The sequence below is a fragment of the Passer montanus genome, unplaced genomic scaffold (genome assembly GCF_014805655.1).
Source record: "Passer montanus isolate IOZ18808 unplaced genomic scaffold, ASM1480565v1 scaffold202, whole genome shotgun sequence".
NCBI lineage: Eukaryota > Metazoa > Chordata > Aves > Passeriformes > Passeridae > Passer > Passer montanus.
In genome coordinates, this window is record NW_024366615.1 from 438,466 (window position 1) to 462,884 (window position 24,419).

General features: G+C 42.8%; 1 protein-coding gene across 1 annotated transcript in view; it reads left to right on the forward strand.

The window, feature by feature from the left end:
* SYN2 (synapsin II) overlaps positions 1 to 24,419 on the forward strand; it is a 169,925-nt gene that overhangs the window by 120,919 nt on the left and 24,587 nt on the right. Inside the window, exons 6-9 of the mRNA XM_039708444.1 lie at positions 8,354 to 8,416; positions 10,896 to 11,038; positions 16,184 to 16,258; positions 19,783 to 19,885. Coding sequence (XP_039564378.1) covers positions 8,354 to 8,416; positions 10,896 to 11,038; positions 16,184 to 16,258; positions 19,783 to 19,885 — 384 coding nt within the window. The remainder of the gene's footprint in view (positions 1 to 8,353; positions 8,417 to 10,895; positions 11,039 to 16,183; positions 16,259 to 19,782; positions 19,886 to 24,419) is intronic.

Below are 24,419 nucleotides of genomic sequence, written 5' to 3' on the forward strand. Positions count from 1 at the left end.
TGCAGGACAGGGCTGCTTAAACAATTCTGTGTTTTGTCACAACCCAAATCAAGCCTAGGAATTGAAAATTCATTACCATGACCTGAACCATTCCAATCCAGGCTCATGAAAATGTATTTTGTTGAGGCTGAGGTTTAGGTGTGCCCAAAGCAGCTTGTTACCTTTAGAGAGAAGTGTACATGTTTTATAACAGCAGATTTATTTCATTTCTGCACAGTTATACAAATATTAGTGCTCTGATTATTTTTCTTTTTAATTCCCAACCCCCTCAAGACACACTCTGTCTGTTAGGAAAAAACCCACAAATATTCAGAATTATTAGAACTGGGTCTAGTTTTTAGCCTTTAGATCCACACCAAACACTGAGCCAGGAATCCTGTACAAAATGTCCTGATTTCACACAGCCACACTTGGATTTTTTACTTTTCCAGTCTAAAGTTTTGGCTTCAAATCATAAGGTTGGATCCCAGCCCAGGACTAACACCTGAAAATAATTTAGACCTGTTAACATCTCTGTTCTTACCTAGAAGAAATGGACTTCTTTCCTGTGAGGTGAGGGATGAGAAGGGCTGGAAGCTTGCACGGGGAGTTCCAGCTGCAAGGAGGCAGGAAAAGCCCTGGGCAGGGGTGCCAGGTCCTGGGCTCAGCCCCCTGGGACTGCCAAATCCCAAACCTCGGACTGGGAAGTGATGAAGGAATTAATTGGGAGTCATTGACTGGTTTCTATCACAGGGCTGCTGTTACAGATGATCTAAATAGACCAAGTTGTTTAAATTCCATATCAAATTGAATTCACAAAATTCAAATAATAAAGAAATATGTTGGGCAAACACTCCTCTACTGCTCCCTAAGGCACATTTTGTCCAGGATTCTCCAGAACAACACGTCCAGCCATGTTCTGGGTGTCCTAAAGACTTTTTACCTAGTACAATCTAATTAATTACATAATCAATAGCAGAATATTATGTTCAGAACAAAATTTTAAAATTATTTTATGACAAGTTACAAATTAGTTGTCCACTATCTTCTCGATATAGAAGAGAATTAAATACTTTCATCAGAACGTGTAGAGTGCACATTATTTTTGTTATTTTTTCCAATTATCCGTGCCCACTAACAGCAGTGTGGGCACTGATAATTGGAATTGCCATCATTGATTGTCCTCTAACAGCCCCCAGAGTCTTGCACTAAATCCACTGGGCTCCTGCTCTCTGGTGATTGCCCTGGACCCCAGAGTTTGGGATATTTTGGAGGTGAAGGTGATGGGGGAATGAACGAGGGCCATCAGCTGAGAGCTCGGTGGGGAGGGCAGCTGTGCCAGGGCAGCTCTGCCCCGGGGCTTCCTGCCCTTCCCACCTGCCCATCCCCTGCTCTCAACTCAGCCTCTGGCTGCAGGAACACCCAGGGCTGGGGAGATGCCAGGGCTGGGGAAAAACCAGGGCTGGGAATAAATCAGAACTGAGGATTTTGGGATAACCCGGGGCTGGGGAACACCCAGGGCTGGGGAGAAACCAGAACTGAGAAAAACTCAGGATTTCAGGATAACCCAGGGCTGAGGAAAACTCAGGACTGGGGATGAACCAGGGCTGGGGATAAACCCAGAGCTCAGGATAACCCAGGGCTGGGGGTAACCCAGGATTTCAGGATAACCCAGGATTCTGGGATAACCCAGGGCTGAGGAAAACCCAGGGCTGAGGAAAACCCAGGATTTCAGGAAAACCCAGGATTGCAGGATAGCCCAGGGCTGGGGATAACCCAAATATTCAGGAAAACCCAGGATTCTGGGATAACCCTGGGCTGCAGGATAACCTAGGGCTGGGGATAACCCAAGATTTCAGGAAAACCCAGGATTCTGGGCTAACCCAGGGCTGCAGGATGCCCTGTGCCTGGCTGTGCTGGATTTGCTCCTGCCCCTGCTGCCTGCCCAGCCCAGGCCATGTTTCCAGGCAGGCAGCACAGACAGTCAGTCTGTCCACCCCTGGTGCAGCTCTGGTGGCTGGGAGCTCACGCTCAGCCTGGGAGCTGGGTCAGGGAGCACTGAACTCGCTGCACAGGGATTGTCCAGACAGCTCTTTGAAGGGTTTTTCATCGTGATGGGACATGCCACAGCCACCTCATTGTCCCTTCCAGCTGTCAGGCAGTTTGAGTTCACTCAGAGTCTTCTGCTTGGGCTGCCTGCTCCATGCTTTAGCTTCTGCCAGTGCACAGAATACAATTTTTTATCCATATTGATCTGATTTTCTCTTCACTGGGGCAAATGAACCTTATTTGAGAATGGTGATGGGCAGAATTTCCCACACCCTTTGTGATAATTCACTTGTGGGGAATTTTGGAAGGAATTCAAGATGGCACCTCTGAATTGGTTTTGATGGTGTGGTTTATTTTTCTTATCTTCTACACAGGTAGGAAGGGTGAGTTTGGCTCATATCATTGCAGCACGGTTCAGAAGGTCACAAGACCCTTAGTGACAAGACTTTTTAAGGAGTTCTTGACTAATAAAACACTGCTAACAAGGATATTTATGTTTTTGACCTAATCTTTAAATATTTCATTTTATGGACTCATGTTACAGTGTAAGCTTTCTTAGCCAATCATGTTATGACACACAAACCTACACTACTGCATTCTAAACTCCTTGTTTACTTCTGTAACCACTCTTATTTTTCTATATTTTAAACTCTAAAACTCTAAACTTGCTTTTACTTAGCTTAACGTGTCTCTGCTTTAAACTATAAATCCACATTCTTGCCTAGAGCACTTAAGTTTGGAAGCCTTTTCCAAGGTCTCAGATCAAATCCTGTGTTGAATTCTAAGCTTTGGCTTACAGGCCCAGAGTTCTGAGGGTTCTTTGCATTTCGGATTCCAACAACTCAGAATTTATCTGTTGCCTACTCAATGCTTTGACTCTGTTCTTTCCTCTCTGGTTCTCCTCTGGCATTGCAATTACGTCTAAAATCTACTTTCATTTTACCTGATGAAGTCACACTACACATCCTGTACCTCATCTGTACAATCATGTTGAAAATTCAGAATAGCATTTCATTAAATAGGTGAGATTTTATGGATTTGAAATGTCTTTGTATGAGCTACAGCCTGCTTCAAACAGGAGGGTATTTAGAGCTGTCACCTCAGAAATACTACAGCAAAAAAATCCTTACAGTTTATAAGCACAGCAATTTCTACCTGAAGTCACACTACACATCCTGTACCTCATCTGTACAATCATGTTGAAAATTCAGAATAGCATTTCATTAAATAGGTGAGATTTTATGGATTTGAAATGTCTTTGTATGAGCTACAGCCTGCTTCAAACAGGAGGGTATTTAGAGCTGTCACCTCAGAAATACTACAGCAAAAAAATCCTTACAGTTTATAAGCACAGCAATTTGGGTAATTGTTTTATAAGGTGGCAAAGTGTTTCTTGACTTTCGAGGCAGCAGTTTTCCAAACAGTTGGTGGAAGGATGAATTAAACGCTGACACACCACAATCAAAATAGAATTTGTTTCTGAAGAGTTTTGTCTTCAGAGTTTCTTCCAGGGATCTGTGGGAGCTGCTCTCATTGATTCACTGCAATTACACTTTGTGTTTTCCTTCCTAATGACAATTTCTGTTTTCATGCTGTGCAGGTTTGAAAACAGCAGACTTTCTGCCATCAGATCACTCTGTGTTCATTTAGATCACTGGGATTTTTTAACAGGCACACCAGTTGTGGGGACAAAGGGGTTTTAGGGGGATCCCCCGGTGGTCTGGTGGAGTCGCTCCATAACCCAGGATCCTCTCCCGCCTTGGCTGGTTTCAGGGGGCACATGGAGCTGCTTTGTGCAGCTCCAGCCTCTCCAGCTGGAGGTGGCAGCTCAAAGGGAGCTCAGAACTTCCAGTTCTGCACCAATTCCCACTGGTGGCCCTGGGAACTCAGGTGGCCCTGGGACCTGTGTTGCACTTAGCTCTCAAACCACTTCAACCTTTAGTTTTGGGTCCAGGACTCACAGATCAGGCACATTTTCCTCTCCCACTAAAAAATTTAAGCTCTACTCTTTTTACCCCCTTGAACTTTCAGTTTCTTCACTGCCCTGGCTAAAAAGACAAGACAAATCACCTCAGCCTCCCCCTTTGTTTGGGGGTGTTAAACCCTATTCCTTGCACAGAGAGTTTTACACCTACTTTTAGATGCCAAGAGGAAAATGTGGCTCCACATCCCCAAAATTGTGCCTGTGTTTGTTGAGGGCAGCAGCTGGTGGGGTGTGGGGTTTTCTGCTGAGAGGCCAGGGCTGGGCTGGCCCTGCTGGTGACGGAGCTCCTGCCTGGCTGAGCCCCCACTTGATCTGGAAATTGTGTTTTCTGCAAACCAAACAGACCAGAGAAAGTACATCTGCTGCTTGTTTATTGATTTAGGGCTCTTCCTGCCTGTTTCTGGGAAAGAAAAAAAAGGAAAATGAATAAAAGGCCACCTTCATTATTTCACTTTTAATTTCCTTTCTCCAAAGTAAGCAGAGCAAAATTAGATTTAGGCTGATGCATATTCCACAAATAAATTACATGGAACTAGAGTGGTTAAATGAACTTTGCTTGGGGATTATTGGAAAGATAAATATTTAAACACTGAACTTGAGGTAAGTCATGTTTATGCAACATCTGGGGGTTTTTTGTCACTGCTTCTCCGCCCCCTCTTTTTTTTTTTTCCTGTTGTGGCTTTTCTAGTCAGCTCAACCCCAAGGACATGAAAGCAGGGTGAATACCACCTTCAGAAAACTCTGTTGTCTGTATTGTTGCCAGCAGAGGGGTTTTTTGGCTTTTTTTTTTTTTTTGCAGATAATCTTTGCCTGGCTCTATTTTTATAGAAGTCTTTGATTATATTTCACACTATGTCTCAGTTAAAAGAATTCAAAGTAAATTTAGAAAAATTCAAATTATATCTCTTGGGGAAAAAAACCCCAGCTTGTATTGAAATTGTTCAAAAATATTTAAATTGCAGTAGAACTTCTAAACCATTGAGCACTATAGTGTATGAAGCTGAAATTTGAATGTTTTATTTTTAATTTATAGACTTTTAATCACAGGGTAACACTCTATTAACCAGACTTAGAAACTCCAGAAAATTTCTGCAGTAGGGAAGGGTATGGATTTCCATTCCCTGTGGAAAAATGCGAACACCAATCCAGATGGGGACTGTGCTGGTTAATTCTGTAGCCACCTACTGGGTCACTGAATTACCTGCACCACAAATTAGCCAGGGTGATATTGGAGATATTGTCGAATTTTATCAAACTAAAACATTCTTTTTTACAGTAAAAACAAGCTAAACACAATTATGAAATCTTTAAGTGGCCAGATCCTGAAGATTGATACAATGAAGTATTTGCCTTTTTAGCTCATAGTACAAAAAATTCATAAAATTTAAAAGTTGATGCAGATGAAACGCTAAGAAACCATAATTAATAATAATTATCCTTGCTGTTGTGACATCAGTAAGGGAATAACAAAATGAACAGGCTTTTTAGATTTTCACGCTCATCTAGAAGTGACATTTATCCTCCCTGGCTAAAATTTGAATATTCACTGTTGTTATTTTGATTAATGGCATTGGATTGGCCAATGTCAGTGTGCTCCTCAGCTGTTTGCATATGTGCTCCCACAAGCAGCCAGGAGTTTTTCCAGTTGCTACCAATATTTATTACCAGTCCAATCACATTCATACATGACTATACATTTTGAAAATTTTATTCCACCTTTGCCAAATATTCTGGTTTCTGTCTAATTAATAATGGTGGTTTATTGCCTTGTTATTTAAGTTAGAACTCCTGGTAATCCCGTTTTTTATTCTGCTGTATTTTGTGTATATTATATATGTGTGGAAGGGCTCATGCAGTGCAGACCCTTCCATCTCTCACATTTATGAACTTGGCAGATTTCTCAATGTCTCTGGTTGCTCTTTGGGGTTTTCCCTTCAGTTTTTAATTGCCAGAAATAAATTTCTGAATTTTTAGTATGCAGAATTTTTAGAATGTTTAGAATTTGTAGAATTTTTACTTTCCTGATTTTAAGAAAGCTTTCAAAAAATCCGCAATATTTTGCAAAATGACCTTTTCCCCTCAGTGATACCTTTCAAAACAAACAGCTTTTATAGCAGTAATTCTAATATAAATTATAATTATCAGTAATTATAATGCAAATTAAAGGGAAATCCATGGATCTGGTAAATTTTAACTGTCACTATCACACTTGTATCATATATAATGTTCACCAAATGCAGGAATAGTCTGGAGAGTGCCTGTAAAAGAGCAGATTGGGAATGGGATGGGAGGATTCAGGTCAGGTTTTCTTTCATTTCCATGGGCCATTTCAGGTTTTGTTGGCAGAACAACCCCCTGGCCATGGGTTGGTGGCAGAGAGGTGCTGCACCATGGCAGAGGGAAAACTGGAATAGATAAAATCAGAGCAGGAGTAAAGGAAAAGCTGCTCAAACCCCAAAATAACAACTGTTGAACCTTGTGGACCTGTCCCGGGGACAGCTACAAACAAGAGAAGTGCTGGGATTACTGAATTTTGCCTGCCTGTTTTTTTCCCTGCTGAAGTTTGAGCTGCAGCATCCAGAGGCTGTTCCCTCAGTCTGTGCTGGGATGTGATGGAGCATGTGGAATCTCAGGATCAGGGTCCAGAGAAAATGATGTTACTGCACTTTTCTGAAGGAGAAAGCACTTTTTTTTTTTTTTTTTTCCTTTTAATGTGAGTTGTGTTGGTTGCTGTGGGCCACAGAGGATTCCACAGCTTTGGGATCACAGGAAGATCCGTGGCCCTGCTAATTACAGGAGTGCCATCTGCACTGCTGTGCTCAGAGGTCTGCAGCCTTTCCATGACAAACCCCACTGCAGTGGTTTGCAGCTCAGACTCAGAAATGGGCTGCTGCCCTGATGAATCTCCAGTCTGGCAATGATTTGTTCCCCTCCTACTCTCAGGAACTGGAAAAAGAGCCTGGTTTAAAATCTGAAAGTGATACAGCAGTGACTGGATGTTGACTAAGCAGGAACTTTGGTTGCTGCAGTTTAGCAAGAACTTCATTCCTAAATTCCTGTAGGAGTGACCTCTACTGTGTAATGCGAGTGCTTCTGGTCATTCTGAAACCAGTCAGTGTCTCACAAAACCTCCAGCAATTCTTAGTTGATGTTCCAGAGCACCAGCTTTGCCTCTGACTGTATTTACTGTGCTGGAATGTGACACTAAAGGGAGCGTTTGGAGTCTGTAACACTGTCCTGCTGCTGCCCAGCTTAATTACATGTTGAAGGTGTTTCAGCTTTTTATTTCTAGTTATAAACCTCTTCTGTGAAATTAGGTTTATGCTTGAGTCATAGAGGTTCAATAGGTGCAAGTTTTAAGTGAAAAAAAAGCAGTGCCAACCATGGCCATGACTGGGAGATCTCAAACTTTTTCAAGTGAATGATGGAAGTAAAAGTGGTCATTCACAGCATTTTTTGAGGGTCAGAAGCATACCCGTATCAGTGGATAAAGTGTTTTCATATGCTTCTGTATATTTGATTTCCTACTCAGTGGTTGGATTATTCCAAATTATTGAGGTTTGTGCTTGAGTCATAGAGGTTCAACAGGTGCAAGTTTTAAGTGAAAAAAAAAGCAGTGCCAACCATGGCCATGACTGGGAGATCTCAAACTTTTTCAAGTGAATGATGGAAGTAAAAGTGGTCATTCACAGCATTTTTTGAGGGTCAGAAGCATACCCGTATCAGTGGATAAAGTGTTTTCATATGCTTCTGTATATTTGATTTCCTACTCAGTGGTTGGATTATTCCAAATTATTCCCTGCATTCTGGGCAAAAGCTGGAGCCTTCTCTAGAAAACTTGGATGCTCTGTAGCACAAAGTAGGATCTGCCTTTAAAGCAAGTTTTTGTGAATTAGACATCACTGCTTTCATAAGTGGCCAGAAAATGTATTTACATTTATAAATAGTGGAAATGAAGGGGAAAAGGTGGTTAATTTGGCATCATTGCTGATTATAGCCTTGGAGAGTGTGAGTTTGTGGGTCAGAAAACACAGAAGCTAAGCTTGAAATAGGAAACAGCAGAAATTCAGTTCAAAAAGTGAAGTAAAAAGACATACAAAAAATGTTAATATTAAGAAAAGTTAAGAATGCCTATTGTCTGTATTGGGAATAACACTGTGCCCAGAAAATACACTCAGCAAGTCACCAGAACACAGAGGATGAACAGTTGGAGGCTCCACATGGCCAGAAGAGCTTTGGCCCCATTACAATCATGCTTCATTAATTTCCCTAGACTGTGCTGTTTAATCACGGAGCTGGTGGTCACTCTCTTCTCTAATGTTCCTGTTTTGTTTCCCCCAGCTCACAATGCCAACCTTTCCTGTTGTTGTGAAGATTGGACATGCTCACTCAGGCATGGGAAAGGTGCAGATGCTACTTGTTGCATGTTGGGAGCCCGGGGTTTGTCCCTTACCTGTGCATGCTCCTTCCTCCCCTGAGGTTTTACCTTTGATCTGCCCAGACCTGTCTCGGATCCCCCCTTGCAAATCTCTGCCTGTCCCTGCTCAGAAAGCATCTCTCTTTAGGAAAATTAAACATGCCCAAAGTATTTTTACAACTTGGCCTTTGCAGTTTGAGCGTTGCCTTGTGTGGGATGTGCTTTGAACTGTGCTGAGATGCTTTCTGCAAGCAAAACCTTGTTTATTAATGTATTGTCTGCACTGAAACTCTTCAAGAGTCAAGGTCTGTTGCACAATCCAAATTTTGGAGCTGGGAGTGTGGGAAGGTTTTGCCTTGGTTCTTTGTTGGTTTCAGCTTGGTACTGAACATTGATTTCCTGTCTTGATGTGTTGTCTGTGGTTGTTTCATACCTCTGTATAACTGCTGCTTTCTTTCTCCAAAGTAATTGCATTTCAGTGGTGAGTACAGATGTTTTGGTGTCACTTATCTCACAGTGCTGGGCCAGTGGGAGAGCATTTAAATCCCATTTTCACTGCTATCAGTGCCAACTCCTAATCCTTGCAGGGTAACTTCACTCACTGAAAACATTCCAGTGCTAGAAGTGGTGAGATTTTAAGACAATTAATCAGAGAATAGTTACATTTATCATCCTGAATCTCCAAAGCTCCATGAACATAATATTTGCCACTATTTTCAGATAGAAAACAGATTTGATTACAATTTGTACTGTATGTTATTTTTTGCCTATGACTGTTTTGCTTTGTTTCATATTTAGTAAATAATTGGAAGTCCAGCAGCCAATTTAATTGAGGGCAGAGTGAACCACTAATTAAACTGCACTTTCTGTGGATGGTATATGTGAAGTGTTAGAATGTTTATGCTGTACTTTGGATATTCACCTCTCATTTAGAGAAAAAGGGAAATAATGCACAGAAATGTTCCTCGTATCAAATGTCTAGAAATTATTTTTCCTTTTAGCTGTGCAATATTTAAAACCCTCCAGGATTAAATTCAATCAGAGCACAAAGGAAGGTTCCCCTGGAAGCCCAGCCCTCCGTGAGGACACTGCTGGCAGCAGCATTTCCAGAGGTCCTACTTAAACCCACACAGGCCAGTCAGTCTTCAGAAAATCAAGTTGAAACCAGGCCTCGTGTCTGGTTTGTGGCTCTCAGATGGCAAATTACTCTGTGTCTTTCTCCATCTGAGACCTGGGGCAAATAGACTTCAGGTTTTTATCTCCACCAAATTCCATTTACTGTCCCACCTCCCAGCCATGGCCCTCAGGTTTTCCAGTCCCAGGAGAAGGAGAAGCAGGCAGAGTGCTGGGCTTGCAAAGAGCTGCAAACTCCTCATGTTGGCCACCATGGGAAATCCTGACCCTGCCTGCTGCTCACCACTCTGAAATGCCCTTTGGATCAGAGCCCCCCTTCCCTGTTCTCCACTGCCCAAGGCTTCTCTCCCCAGCCCCTTTCACTCCTGCTTGTCCAGCTCTGAGCCCCCACAGGGATTGTCCTCCCTGTCCAGAGGTGACGTCCCTGTCCTCCCTCTGCCCTCTAAAATCTCCTTCTCCTCTCCTCTAGATCAGCATTCCCCAATGTCCATGCCCCTGTTCCTTTAGGGTGTAAAAGCTGATGGGTTAGTGTCACTCAGCATCTCAGCAGAGAGTTCCACACCTAGGAAATCCCAACCCTAAAAAGCCCAGCTCCTTTAGAGCAGAGGGAACATGAGAATAATGAAAATGAGAATAATGGGAAAATGAGAATAATGGAAAAATAAGAATGAAATCTGCTGCCCGGAACCAGCTCTGTGCTCCCTGTGCTCCTGCCCTCCCCAGGATATCAGCACCCTTCAGCTCCTCCCTCATGGGAAAAGCTGATGGCATGATGTGAAAATTCCTGGTGGGCTCCACATATATCCACTTACCTGAGAAATTTACAGAACCAACAAGAATCTACACCCATTGGAATTGTATATCACACCTAATCACACCTAAAAAACCAAAATTTTAAGGCCTGCAGATCTATAATTGACTAACATTAAAAAAAAAAAAGAAAACAAACCCCAAAAAACCAACAACAAGAAAAAACCAAACAAAAACCCCCAAAACAAACAAACAAAAAACCCCAAAACAAACAAACAAAAACACCAAAAAAAACACCAAAAAAACAAACAAACAAACAAAAATTTTAAAACCCCAAAATAAAATTTCCGTGCCTGCAAATTGCTTTCTCCAAATGAGCAGGTAATATTTTGCCTAGAAAAACAGATATTTTAAAGCAGGAATGTTATAGAACTTAGAAATCAAATTAAATATATCTTTTTTTAAAATTTGTCAAAACCATGCTTCTCACAAATGCCGTTTGCAACCGAATTCTACATTTTATTCCTAATTACTCTTTTCTTCTTTTGTCTGTGCTGTGTTCTTGTGGCTTGATGGCTCCAGATCAAGGTAGACAACCACTACGATTTTCAGGACATAGCCAGCGTGGTAGCACTCACGCAGACCTACGCCACCACTGAGCCCTTCATAGACTCCAAATATGACATCAGGATCCAAAAAATAGGCAGTAACTACAAGGCATACATGTGAGCCAAATCCTTATGTTCTTTCCTGCTTTTGTTTCAAAGCTGATAAGCGCCAGTGAGATTAAAGGGTGCTGGATGAGTCTCTGAGATGGTGCCTCCCTTGTGACACCCTCTGGAGAGAGTATTTTAGACTTTCTGGATTTATCCAAATTCTTTTTATCAGTTGATTGTGGCTGGGAGGAGGAGGATGAGACACCAGGTGAGCCTGCCAGAGGGCTTTTGCTGCTAACTTGTGTTCAGTATTTACATTTAAAGAAAGGAGCAGTTGGAAGAGGGTTTGGTTGCACAGAGGACTCGTTAATTCAGATTTCTTTGTACCTTTTCATCAATTTAAGGACAAATTTTCTTCAAATTTTTCTTCTCCCCTCTGATGATAAGTTGGATGGCATTCATTCACACAAGCAAACCAACTGTCACACTTTAATGGAACAAAGTCCTCTCCTTTCAACATAACCCACCAAAGGAACAATCCAATCTTGTAGTGCCCCTCACAGAGATCATGCAAACCTCTTCTCATGTTGGAGCCCAGCTGTTTGTTTAAAGGCCATGGCTAAAGGAGAGGCTCAGGGGATGTTTCAGCTTCACAATGACATTCAGCTGGAGCAGCAAACCAGTTGTCGTGCAGCAGTTGAGCTCTGGTACCTGTGTTTATGCAGATTTTTACTCCTTCAATTATCAGGCAGTGTAGTCTGACAAACACTTGTTCCATATCTCATTTTTGTGACAAGTTAGGTCATCTCATGCCTTTGTTCCTCACACTTACAATCCTGAGGCAGGGAAAATGTAACAGAACGTGGATAAAATAATGGATAGAACATGGATAAAAATACACAGTTACATGTCCACACCCACATCCAAACACAGAGATATTTCTCAAGGAGCTCCTGAACATCTGAGGGATCAGTGAATCTTTGTAAATCATTTGTAAGGTACATTCAAGTTCTTTATCAGTGAAGAATTGCAAGCAAACCATAAATACTAAGAGAAGCTGGAGTTGGGTTAAAGCAAATCCATAAAATATTTTATAATTTAAAAGGTAGGGCTGATGTTAAGAATCAAATAATTTAGAACAGCCATGAGGAAATAGAAACTTTGGTCCAGGGTGGGAGAAGGGGAAGAATTTCTCTCCTTAGGTTGATGTTGGAAGGCCACACACTCTTGAGTTCTCACCCAGACCTTGCTGGCACAGGATCTGCTGCTCTGCCCTGGCCTGGCACTGAAGGGCCACTTGGGAAAGAACATCCAAGGTCTGGCCTTCCCAAAACTGCTCAGAAATCCCTGCTCCCTCACACGTGAGGGGCTCAGGAAAGCCAGACCTGGTGAAAGCACAGCTCCCATGGGTCAGATCCACCCTCAGTGTGGACCCCCAGTCCTTCTGAAGCCAGAATTCACTGAGCATTGTGAAATCAGCATGTTGGAAATGTAAGTTGTACCGTGACCAAGGCAGGACGCCCAAAAATCTCAGGAGGATGCAGAGGTTTCTGGAATATTCAGTGGTTTTGGTGACACAGGACTGTGATTTCAGCTCCCTGTGGAACTCAGGTGTGCTGGGCCTTCCCCACCGCTCCCTACAGGCTCAAGAACCTCAAACAGATGCCACAGCTTTTATCCCCCAGACTTCCCAGGAGGGTTCATTCCAGTTCTGCTGGTCTGTCTCGCACTGCTGCTCCAGGCCTGACTTTCCCTGGCTTTCCCCTCTCTGAGGGCTCCCATCCTAGTTTTCTGACAGCACCACCAGTGTCCCTCTCTCCTCCTGTCTGCGCCGGGCCGTGCTCCAGCCCTGCTGTTTTCCCAGACTGCTCCAGCCTTCCTGTCCCTTGGTCCTGTCCCTCATGCCAGAGCTGTTCCCAGTCCCACGATGTCCCCCAGCCCTTGGATCCTCCTCAGTGCCATTCCCCAGCCTTGCTCTGGCCCTGCTCCCAGCCCCAGCCCTCTTCTCCCCACAGACTCCCCATGCCACTCCGCAGGGCTTTCCTCTCTTTTCTCTCCTTTCCTCTCTTTTCTCTCCTGTCAGTGCTTTGACAGGCAGATTCATTGTGTTGTGCTTCCCATCCTTCCCCTTCCCAAATAAACAGAGCTGATTTTTCCCACTCTTACACTCTCAAGGGCAGAGTTTAGGGATAAGGCCCGGCACCTGATGGCTCCAATACGTGGCCAGGTACCAGATGCAGTATTGGGCTCATCCCCTGTGTTAGAAATTGGACCACAACATTTTGTAGAAGAGAGCCCCATTTTTTTTTTTTTCCCTTTGACTTGAAATTTAAATGCTGTTCAGCGTCAGGAATAATTTTGGAAGAGTTAACCATGGTAAATTTATCATTCTGAAACATAAATGTTTCTTCTCTGCAGAAGAAGCAGTTGGCCTAAGGGACAGCAAAAATAAGTTAAAATGACAGCCTGTTCCTCCTACCTTTTTATTTATTTTTAAGTTTCTACTCAGAAACTCTGGGTTCATCCAAATGCTAAAAGCCTAGCGATCATTTTTTTCTCCGGATTCTTTCATCCACTTAAATCACACACCACAATGAAATACGGACTCATTATTACAAAGCAGCGTGGAAAGGAGAAGATTTACCAAATGTCTGAAGAATTCTTCATGTGCACATACATATACATGATGTCAGTAGAATATTGTTCTACAGCTGGTTCTCATTTTACTCTGTGACACAGGAACAGAGCACTTAGAGAGCCACCACAAAAAATACCAGCTGAACATTTGTTTTTGTAGTTTAAAAAGAGTTATTAAGAGCCTCGGGTTTATAATTCTGTGGGAAATTGTGGTTTAAGTGGATCCATGAGTCACCAAACACTGGTGCTTATCGTCTGTCAGTAGAGATTATGGCCAAAAAAGTAGGATTGGATCCCTGTAAATACCACAGCCCCTCTGGAGGCTGTGTGACACACACTTAACTGCCCTGGGCACCCGGGCAGCATTCAGCTGACTTCAAGGAAATCCAGTTTAAAAGGGTCACACACCATGTAGAAAAACAGAAGTACAAAAGCTCTGTATCTAAATCTCCCCTCCAAAAGCAGGGCTGCAAGTCCAAGGCTTAAAGTTCTTTGATCAAAAGGTCAATAAACCAAAAGTAAAGCACATCAAGCAAAGGAATAGTGCTGGAGGATCAAACCACAGAGCAGGCTGCCTACCCAAGAATAGTAGGCAGACATTTCTACATATTTTTTTAATGACAAGTCCCTGTCCCAGCAATTTGGATTGGATACTGCAAATGCTACTAAATAAAGCAGGAAGGTGTTGGAAAAGGGGAAGCTCAAGTTACTATGAATTGTTCAGCAAATCTAAAACAGTTCTTCCTTCTTGCAAAGACCAAATCGAGTGCAAACATGTTAAGCCTAAGTGTAAAGCACTTAAAGGTGTAGGAGTTGTTTTATTTATTGTTCAGTGTTTGGTTAAAGAGGAGGAAATAATGATGTGAAAGGCTCCTGGCAATTATCAGAAGTGAAGAAGGGTGGGAAACCTACATGTTTCATATATATATAATTGCAGAAATCATCTCTGGGGCTTAGGGTGTCTGGGTGGGTATTTTTGGATCTGTTCACCATGATCTCTCATTTTGGAGTTCATGTGTCAAATCCACAATCTCCTATGATCCCATCAGTGAATTCTGTGTCCACAGCATTCCCCAGCCCTGCTCTGACTCCTGCAGCACCCTCGCAGCCAGCCAAGCATCCATTTGGAGACCTCTGCAGGAGCTTTTCCCAGTGTGGAGGGAAAATAGGGCTTAAATCTGGCCATCTTTGCCTCTCTAGTCGGTGGTGCTGGGATTCCATCACTGCAGCTGAGCATCTGGAGCTAAATACTGGCTAAAAGCCTTCAGGATAACTATTTCCCCTCATTTGGTCACATCTCCTTCCTAAAAGACACCTGAAAGAGTGCATTCTGATGAATTCCCATGAGAAGTCTGCCAGAGGATTGAACTGTGATTTGTGGGATTTTCTTTCTGATGCCGAACATCTGTGTGGAGTAGTAATGAGCCTAAAATTATTCATTTTTAAGCAGGTACATGTATATAAACACCACCTTAAAAACTGAGCAGAAATCACAACACAACCTCTCTGCTGGGTAAGGTTTCCTTACACACAGCACTCAACAAGCACCTTCTCTTCTCTTCTCTTCTCTTCTCTTCTCTTCTCTTCTCTTCTCTTCTCTTCTCTTCTCTTCTCTTCTCTTCTCTTCTCTTCTCTTTTCTTCCTCTTCCCCTTCCCATCTCTCTTTTCTCCCAGAACACAGGACATGCCATCACAGAAGAACTTTATGCTTTAAAATCCAGCAAATTTTAGGAGGGTCCCAGAGAAAAGTCAACATTCCCCCACAATTGCCACTGACCCTCGTAATTAACTTAATGGAAAAAGGAGAGAAAGCTCTGGCTGCTGCCTGATACACTTTTAATGCATTGCAGATGTTGCCTTGATTTTACTAACTGGAAACACTTCATAACTTGTGTCCATGGCCTGTTCCCAGTACAGCATTTAGCTTTCACAAAGCAGTAATCTTCCCAGCCCTGGGAGCAGTCCTAAGGTCTGAGGAGGAAAAAAACTTTACATGGTTTTTTTTTTATTATTCTTTCTTAGCAGTTAAATAGAAGAAGGTGAACTGACACAGAGTGTTTAGGTTATATCAGTAAATAGCAAAGAGTGAACACTGGAGGAGAAACCAAAATCCAGCTCCAAAACACACCTGAAATCACTTCAGAGGTGTTAGAAACATAAATGTGCTGCTTTTTGAGTGTTGGGACACAGTGGGGTGGGTTTGAAAGGAGAAGCTGAAGCTTCTTGACATTTACCTTTGCAGTGCCAGTGTGTTACAGATAATTCAGTGCCTTTGTAGCTGGCACTAGCTCATTTCTAACACTGCCCCTTCATCAAAGCAGGCTGGGCTTTTAGAAAAAAAAAAACTTAAATAAATAAATGGGGAACAGATATTTCCCAGCCATTCTTCGTACCTCCAGTAGAAAATGTATTCCTGACAATGCTCTTCCAACCCCTCGTGGTTCAGATGTTCTGTTACAAGCTGCCAGCTGGGGAAAAGGTGTCAGTACTGCTGCTGCACTCATGGGAAAAGCAGAGGCATTTGATAATGGGAATGTGAAACCACTGGCTGCCTTTGTAATGTTTTCCCCCTTTCAGGAGAACTTCCATATCCGGGAACTGGAAGACAAACACGGGCTCTGCCATGCTGGAACAAATTGCTATGTCAGATAAGTAAGTGGAGTCTCGTGTAAAAGGTAATTTAAAAATTAACAGAGTTTGATTTGAAGTGGATTTTTAAAGAATCCCATTGTTGGTACACAAGTCACAGTAAGTGCATGCATTGTGTTCATTTGGGGGGAAAGGAATCTCTCAGTCAGGGGAAAGAGCAGAGCCAGGAGTCCCACGTGGCTTCAGAGTTACCCAGCCACACTCACAGCCTTGGGGGTTACATGAGCCCTTGGGTTCCTACATCCACCTCTGCTCCTAGAAAATGCCTGGAATTCCCTTCAGAAAACTGAATTTCCCAGATTCAGCCTGTCAGTCATTTCTCCTGGTTCATTTGCCCTCTCTTACCCACCAGTCTCGCACCTCGTTTAAACTTTCCTCCTTCTACATCCTACCATCCTCCTACATAACCAAGCAATCCAGTCTGCACTTTGCCTATTTAAATCCCATTTCTCTTTTCTACTTTCAATACCCAACTCCTTACTTTTCATTTTATAAATTTCCACTGAAGTGCACTGTGAGGCTTTTTCCCCTGTTGCTGGGATACACTGAAGCTTTATTTCCCCTGTGCCATCATTCCGGCTCTGTACTTTGGTTTACTGTGCTTTTCCTTTTCTTTCCCCTTCTTATCCTGGATAATTCCTCCAGTCCAGTTGAAAACATTCATGCAGCAGCACTTTGAAGCTCAGAACTCTTTTCTCAATCCCCCTCATTTGCTCCACAACCCATAAACCTCTTTTCCCTGAAAAACAAAATCTCAGAGGCTTTTGAATGGCTATGAATTTTCTGCTGTTCAGCTCCTCCAAAGGCTGCTTCCAGTGGAAACTGAAATAAAGTCTGTGCAGTGAAAGTGGAATTTAAAAGGTGTTTTAAAGTTCAACAGTAGTCCTGGCTTGTGGGATTGTTTGTTTGGGTTTTTTTCTTTTTAAAGCTTGGAACCTACAACTTGGTGCCTCTTACGAGCTGAGGGAGACACAGGAACAGAACCATTGCCTGCCCTGGAAAGGTGAAAACAAGAAAGAAAGACAGGAATTCCATTTCCCTGCTGTCCAAACCCTGTCTAGACTGTGTCCTCACTGATCTCCCCTCTGGGCATGGACTGCAGCCACATTATTTTCTCTTTCTCATTCCCTCCCACCTCCCTCTAGAAAGTGAGGTTAAGTCTTCCCTGGGAGGGGGAGGCAGAGTGAGCTCTGGGCTGTGTAATTACAGCCCGTGGGCTGTGTGCAACACACAAACTCCACTTGTGCCCCCAGGAAAGCAGTGCCAGAGGATGGGAAATGCTCCCCTGGCCCTGCTCCTGCTGGAAATGCTGGAAATGCTCCCTGAGCTCTGCTCCTGCTCCTGTTTTTCAGAGGCAGTCAATAGAGCAGAATGGGGATTTTCCCATGAACACACCGGCCAACAAAACCAAACTTCCTTCGTGCTGGTGGGGCCAAAAGCACGGGAAAGGTGGATGTGCTCCCTGAGGAAAGGGGGGTACACCCCTGCTCCTGTGGGGTGCTCACAGCAGAGCAGGGCACAAGGGGGAAAAGAGCCTTTTCTGAAGGGCTGCAGCAGGTTCACAGCACAGCAAAACCCATCAGATCTGCTGAATTTTGGGTTTAATACACCCATGGATGGGGAGGAAGTGCCTTGAAAGCACTGTCTGGTGGGCATCGTTGGCTGAACACAAATCTCAGAGGAGAAATTCAAAGAAAGAAGAGAGTGGCAGGAAGGGACAGGGAGAGGCAGCACATTCAGGGTCACAATTCCTCATTTACCCCTCTTCCAGAGCTCCTGCTGCCCAGACAGCTGTGCCAGCTCTGCCCACCTCACCTGGCACACCTGGTATTGCCCACTGGGAGCAATCCTGGATCTTTATCCTTTATCTTTACCCTTTATCCTTTCTCCTTTGTTGCTGCTGTTCCCACTGGCTCTGGGAAAAGAGGCCCCGTGACCTTTTGTCAAACCTACTGTGCAAGCCTTGGGTTTCAAACACTCCAGGCTGCTCCCTCCAAAACCTCTCTTTCCAAATGGATTTTTCCAGCTCTGTGTTTGTTGGCAGAAGACGGGCTATTAAATATACTTTCATAAATCTGATTGATGTTGCAGTGTTTTAGAGAAAATGTCCTCGGTTTTGTTTCCATTTCAAGTCCAGATATTTACTGTTCAAGACAAGTTTTGTTGTCCTCGTGACTTTATAAGATACACAATATTTTACAGCCAAAAGAAAAAAGTTATTTATAAGCAAGTGCATGCAAAAAGTCCAGTCAGCCAGTGCATCTACAGATGTTGAAATTGTCAGGCATCCAAAAAACCCTCTTATATTGGACAAAAACCATGTTTCTCACAGGAAAAAAAATTATTTTCATTGCTAAGATATTACCATCAGGATCTTTTCAAATCAATTTCTTTGTATTCTGCTTAAAAGAAAAACTTTTCCATTGGAACAGATTTGATATAAGAAAATATAAAGAATGTGACTTAATAAGTTTACTTGGAAAGGATGCTGTTACTGAAGATATTTATATGTGAATCAGACTCTCAGCCCAGCAAGGAATTTCCTTTGATCCCACAACGAAATCAAATGCTTTGTTTATTACAGTAGGGGTTTTTTTCAGTGGAAAATACTATGAGGTGGCAAATCCATCATCAGGGCTCCAGGGCTGGAACAGGAGAGGGGCAGGAAGAGGAAATAGCTTGCTTTAGACTCAAGAGTGAGCAAAGAGGAAAATTCATGATAAACTAATGCTTCAAAAATGGGTTTTTTTTAGCAAATCATGCCCTTCAGTTGGTGACATCACCCTGCATCATTCCAGGATCATTTCCTCCCTGCCCAGCACTGCTGGGAGTCACTGAACATTCCCAGTGCCTTTGCTGTCCTGGGATTCAGCCCTTGCCTTTGGGCTCTCAGAGCTTGCGCTGCAGGATTCACAGGAATTACCTCACTCTTCTTCTAAATAAATCCTTCCCCACCCCGTTGTTGGTCAGATAATCTCTTTATTCATGGAGAAAAAAGGAAAATAAATCATACTGCTGCTTGTAGGATGGGTAAAGAGTCCATCCTCAGTCTCTCACCATGACATTACAAAATAAAAGGAAGAATTTTTGTGCTCAACTCTGTATGAAATTGCCTTTTTAGGAGTTGTAGAATTCCTTGGAATCATCTAAATTCCACTTGAGTTGTGCTGCAGTTGTCTGTAACCCTACGTGAAGAACATAACCCTTGTCTGCATGCTCCACAACCCACATAATGTCATATTTTTGGTCCTTCTGCACCACCTGAAGGGTTTTCCTGCCTGGGTTTCTTTCTCCTTTTGCTCAGTGCTGTAGGAATAAAACCAGTCTGGCTCCTTTAGGAAACAGCTAGGCCACAACCTAGGATGGAGCCTCTCCCTCATTTTCTCGACACAGGAACCAGACCCATCCAATGGAGTGAAAATTCTGAATTTAGGGTGAATGTTATATTACATACATTATTAGGTGAGCCTCTAGAAAATCAAGAGCCTGATGAGACACTCACAGAATAAATTATTTTTGTGAAACAGGTACAAGCTTTGGGTTGACACCTGTTCTGAAATATTTGGTGGCTTGGACATCTGTGCTGTTAAAGCTGTACATGGGAAGGATGGAAAAGATTATATTTTTGAGGTAAGAAATCCTGCTTTTTTTTCAATATCTGCCTTTAGCTATTACAAACAGCCAGGGAAAGAACCTTTCTGATAGCTGGGCATTGGCTTATTTGTGTTTCAGGCAAGGCTGTGTATTTTTGAGCACTGTTTCAATCATGATACAAAGCCACAGGTCCAAATTAGTGGCAGAACTTGCTGGAAAATGTAACCCTATGGATGGGAATGTCTTTTGGTGTTGGAGGAAATGTACACAAACTGCAAAACAAAGCCAAATGTGGATGGCACATTTTGCTAACCCTGATGATTTCTTTCCTGAGCAGCCCTAGCAGCTTTTCCAGGAAGGTTTATAGATAGCACCATCCCAAGGGAACCCCAACAAAATTATACCTTGCCCTGGAAAGGGAGATTAAGGTTGTAGTGGAAACAACTTACTTTTTTTTTGTAGCTAAATATTGCCCTGAAGATCTGAATCCTCACGAATCAGAAGTTTCTGCTGTAGGTAGTTTTGAAAAGTTGAAGTTTTTCATTCCCTTTGAGTTTTTTTTAATGGAGAAATATCACTTTGTGTAGCAATAAAACAAGTTATCATCACTTTCCTATTACAATTTCCTCAGTATCTTCCACTTTCCTAGAATTTTATTCAGTAGGTGGGCAAGGATCCCCAGAATCTCCTCACTCCAAAAAAAGTTGATAAAGCAAAAAGTAAAAGCTTTTTTAAAATGAAATAACCACTGCAAATTCTGTAATGGACTGAGACTGCCTCACTTCCTGCTGCTCAACAAATCCCCTGATTTTCCATGCCACAGACAGCCATCATTTCTAAAGCCCGGAATTCTCAGAGCTGCAGGATCCATTGGGAGCTGGCTTTACAGAGCATTTTCATCAGGGTGCAGAATAGACCTTGCAATTAAAAAAAAAAAAAAAAAAAAAAGAGTGGATGGAATTGTGAAAGTGTGATAATTCCTGCTGTTGTCTGGAATCAGCTGAATTGTCCTGGAGATGGGCATGCTCATCAGCAAGGACATTTAGAATCTGTAAAAGACATTGAAATGTGGGGCTGTTTGCAAAGATCACATCCACCAGAACATCTGGAAAAATTAGGAAATATCAACAGTTCTTAAACTGCAATTTTTACAATGAGGAATGGAAAACTGTCTGCACCAAGACTGGGAGAATTTTCTCCTTTTGTGTCCTTTCAGCATGGGAAAATAAATGTTATTAAGGCTGGCACGTGCATGGTGCACTCAAGGGAGCTGAGCAGGACAGACAGTCCAGAAATCCTGGGCTGCAGCTCCATCCTGGGAGCTGTGGCCTCGTGTTTCCATGGGGATGCCACACCTAAAACGAGGAAAAAACGAGGAAAAAACGAGGAAAAAACCGAGGGTTTGGGTACCATTGACACCTTAATCCTGCAGAGATCACCTAACAAGGAACACACAGATTCCCTAATGGGTGAAATAAGAGTGGCAGATTTGTTCTGCCTGATTTTCACTTGGCACATTCAGCCAGTGTCACCTCCAGGAGGAAGGCACAGGTGTGTGTCACCCACCCTGGGGGGCAATGGGAATTAGGGGAGCATTCTACCCAAGTTTTCTCCAGATATCCAGACTAGTTTTGCTGAAGAGGACAAAATACAGAAGTGATGTCATTATTCAAACACAAAACCACCTGTGTTGTTCTGTGGAGGTTTGGGCTCTTTGCAGATGTTGAGGTGGGGGATGTAAGAGGTAACTTTGCCTTTTAACAGAACAGATTTTCTAAATGTGGTTCCCTGGAAAAAACTGCCTCCTCCAGAGGAACACAGTGGTCCTTCCTGTCCTACTCCAAGGAACTGGCTCCCAACTCCTCCTAGGGGGGAATGAACTAATTGAAGGATGGCTCAGCTAAGCAGAGGGGCTGTCAGGTTGATCAGGATGAGGGCCAAGTTATGATTCTGTGTAACAGCCTCATCTCTTCATTTGGTGTCTGTTCTTTCCCCCTCAATGGGAATTCTCAGCTGCCAAGCATCAGACAAGCTGTAGAAGCAGGATTTTTATTAACACATCACTGCAACATGCTATTTAACTGCATCCCCTCTTCTTACTGATGAGACATCAAATCAAGGTCCATTAAACTTTTAACTTTTTAAATATGAGGACTTTTTCCCTTTTTAAATTAACACTTCTGAGGTTTCAGTGCTAGAAAGAGCAGAGCATTGTTTATATTTCTGATCCCACTGAATATTATCTTTCCTGTTTCATTCTTGGAAAAGCAAAGACCTTGGAAACTAAATAAAAACTCAGACTGAGGTGATGAGAGCAGTAAAAGAGAACAAATGTAAGAGAATCCTGTAGAGTGGCCTCCCAGAAGTCCCCCAGATTTTGTTTTAGATTAAATGGGCTGCTGCAGGTGTCTTTCCCACTTGCTTCATTTCATCCTGAGCTAAATTAAAATTAGCTCCCAAGTGGTATTTTTGTCTTAGAAAGCATTTCAAGAAGAAAACTTTCACTGAAAACCAACAGAGGAAACGAAGAAACAGTGCTTGTGCACAATTGTTTGGAAAGTTCTGCTCTTGGCCTCAAATCCTTCAGAACCTCAGCTACTTCTCCTGTCCTCCCACCCTCTGCTCAGCTCAGGGAGGGAGGTAAATCCAGCTGTAATTGCTGATAAACTCTCTCATAATTTCTGCTCTGGAACATTGCTGTATTCACACACCAAAGGGAATGGTTTTGCCCAGTTCTCACTCTGCCAAGCATGGACCTTCAAAATCACCCTGATCCAATTCCCCCTTCCTCTGTACTTACCATTGATCCTGTTTTCTCCTAGAATTCCTGGGCTTTTCCCCCAGGAGATCCATCTACCCTGCCAGACTCCCTGGGCACTGACAGCCCCCTGGCTGCTCCATCATGTTCCTCTTGTATTTCAGCATCCTGGGAAATGCCTTTTCCCACTTTATCCACAGGATTCTTTACCTTTGCCCTTCCTTTAACCTCCCCAGCTCTGCCTTTTCCAGCCCTTCCCAAATATCTGCCCAGCACATCCCAATCCTTGGGGGTGAGCAGCAGTGGGCAGTGGCAGTGGGAATTTCTCCCTCAAACACCATGATCCCTTTGCAATTACTGATATCTTATAAATGCTCTGGCTGCTTTAGAAATCCCACTCCATTTTCCTTCCTAATTACAGAATTTGTCTTCTTTGTGCCAGTCTCAGTCTTCCACTCCAAATTTCAGCTATTCACCTTTCCCACTAATATTTACAGTCAGTCCCTGGGTGATAAGAGAAATTCATCCCAAAGAACTGGCTACTGAAATGAAAGTGCATTGATATAAAAATGCAAGTTCACAGTGATATGAATTAAGTGACTGTAATTCATAGTGACCCATGTTTTTACTGGCATCTGTAAAAGGAATGTATTTGATTTTATAAATTACAGATGTCCTTTTTTTTCTGTGAAATCCTCTTAGTGGGAAACTCCAGTATTTTAAATAGCGAACTATATGCTGAACTAAAAACTGGCTGGGTTTAAATGGGATTTTAAATCTAGCACAGGCTGTAAATAGACTATTTATAAACAGGGAGTTTTGTGCATGTTTAAACTTTGTCAAATCTTCTGAGGGGGGGAAATGCCAGCCTGACATTCCTGTAGTCACTCACAGGATTTAAAAGCTGTTGGTGCTGCCCAAAATATTCTTAAGATACATTTATACAAAATCAAAATATAAACCAGTTGTCATTAAATCTTGTACTAGGGATGAAAATTGACTGTATTCTCTGAAAGGAGAAGAAAATACACCAAAAATCCCCATATAAAGCATCCACCTGGATCTCAGCTGCTCTGCCAGGGAGTGGCAGAGGTGCTCTGTTGCCACATCTTTGGCCAACAATATTTGTGCCCCTGTGGCAACAAACCCAAGGATTTTTACAAGGTCAAAACCTGTCCAAGTGATAAGAGACTGATAAGGGAAAATGGCTCTGGTTTGAATGCCAAACCTGTTTGAATGTGCCTCAGATTGTGGCTATGCCTGAAAATTCTTTATTCAAGGAGTGTAACTTCTCTGCTGGAATGGACACAAAGATCTGACACCTCGAGGCTCCTTATTTTCACTTTTCCCATCAGTTCTGCTACACACCATGGCAGCACCTCCCAAAGGAAGCTGATGTATGAACTTGCAGTTGTAGAAGTACTTGAGAGCAGAAATTCAGCCCAAACCCAATCCTCCATGTCTTAATCCTGCCTAATCCTTTGGCAGGACCTTATTGGAGGCAATTTATGTCACAGTCATTCCAAATAATTGTTTTAATGTAAGTGCATGGTAAACAAAAGGAGGGTTTTTTTGCCTGAGAAACTTTTAACTGGTGTTGGGTAAGAGGGGGGCTCATCTACACCCTAGGGTGCACATTTTTAAAAATAGCTCTCATTAAAACAGATTTTTTAGAGCCCAAACATCACTCCTGCTCTGAAAATCAGATGGTTTGCAGTGGAGAACCAAACCTCCAATGCCCTTCACACCAAAACATTCTCTATTCAGTCATTATTAACACTTCACAGTCCTGGCACTTTGGGTCCCTCCAGG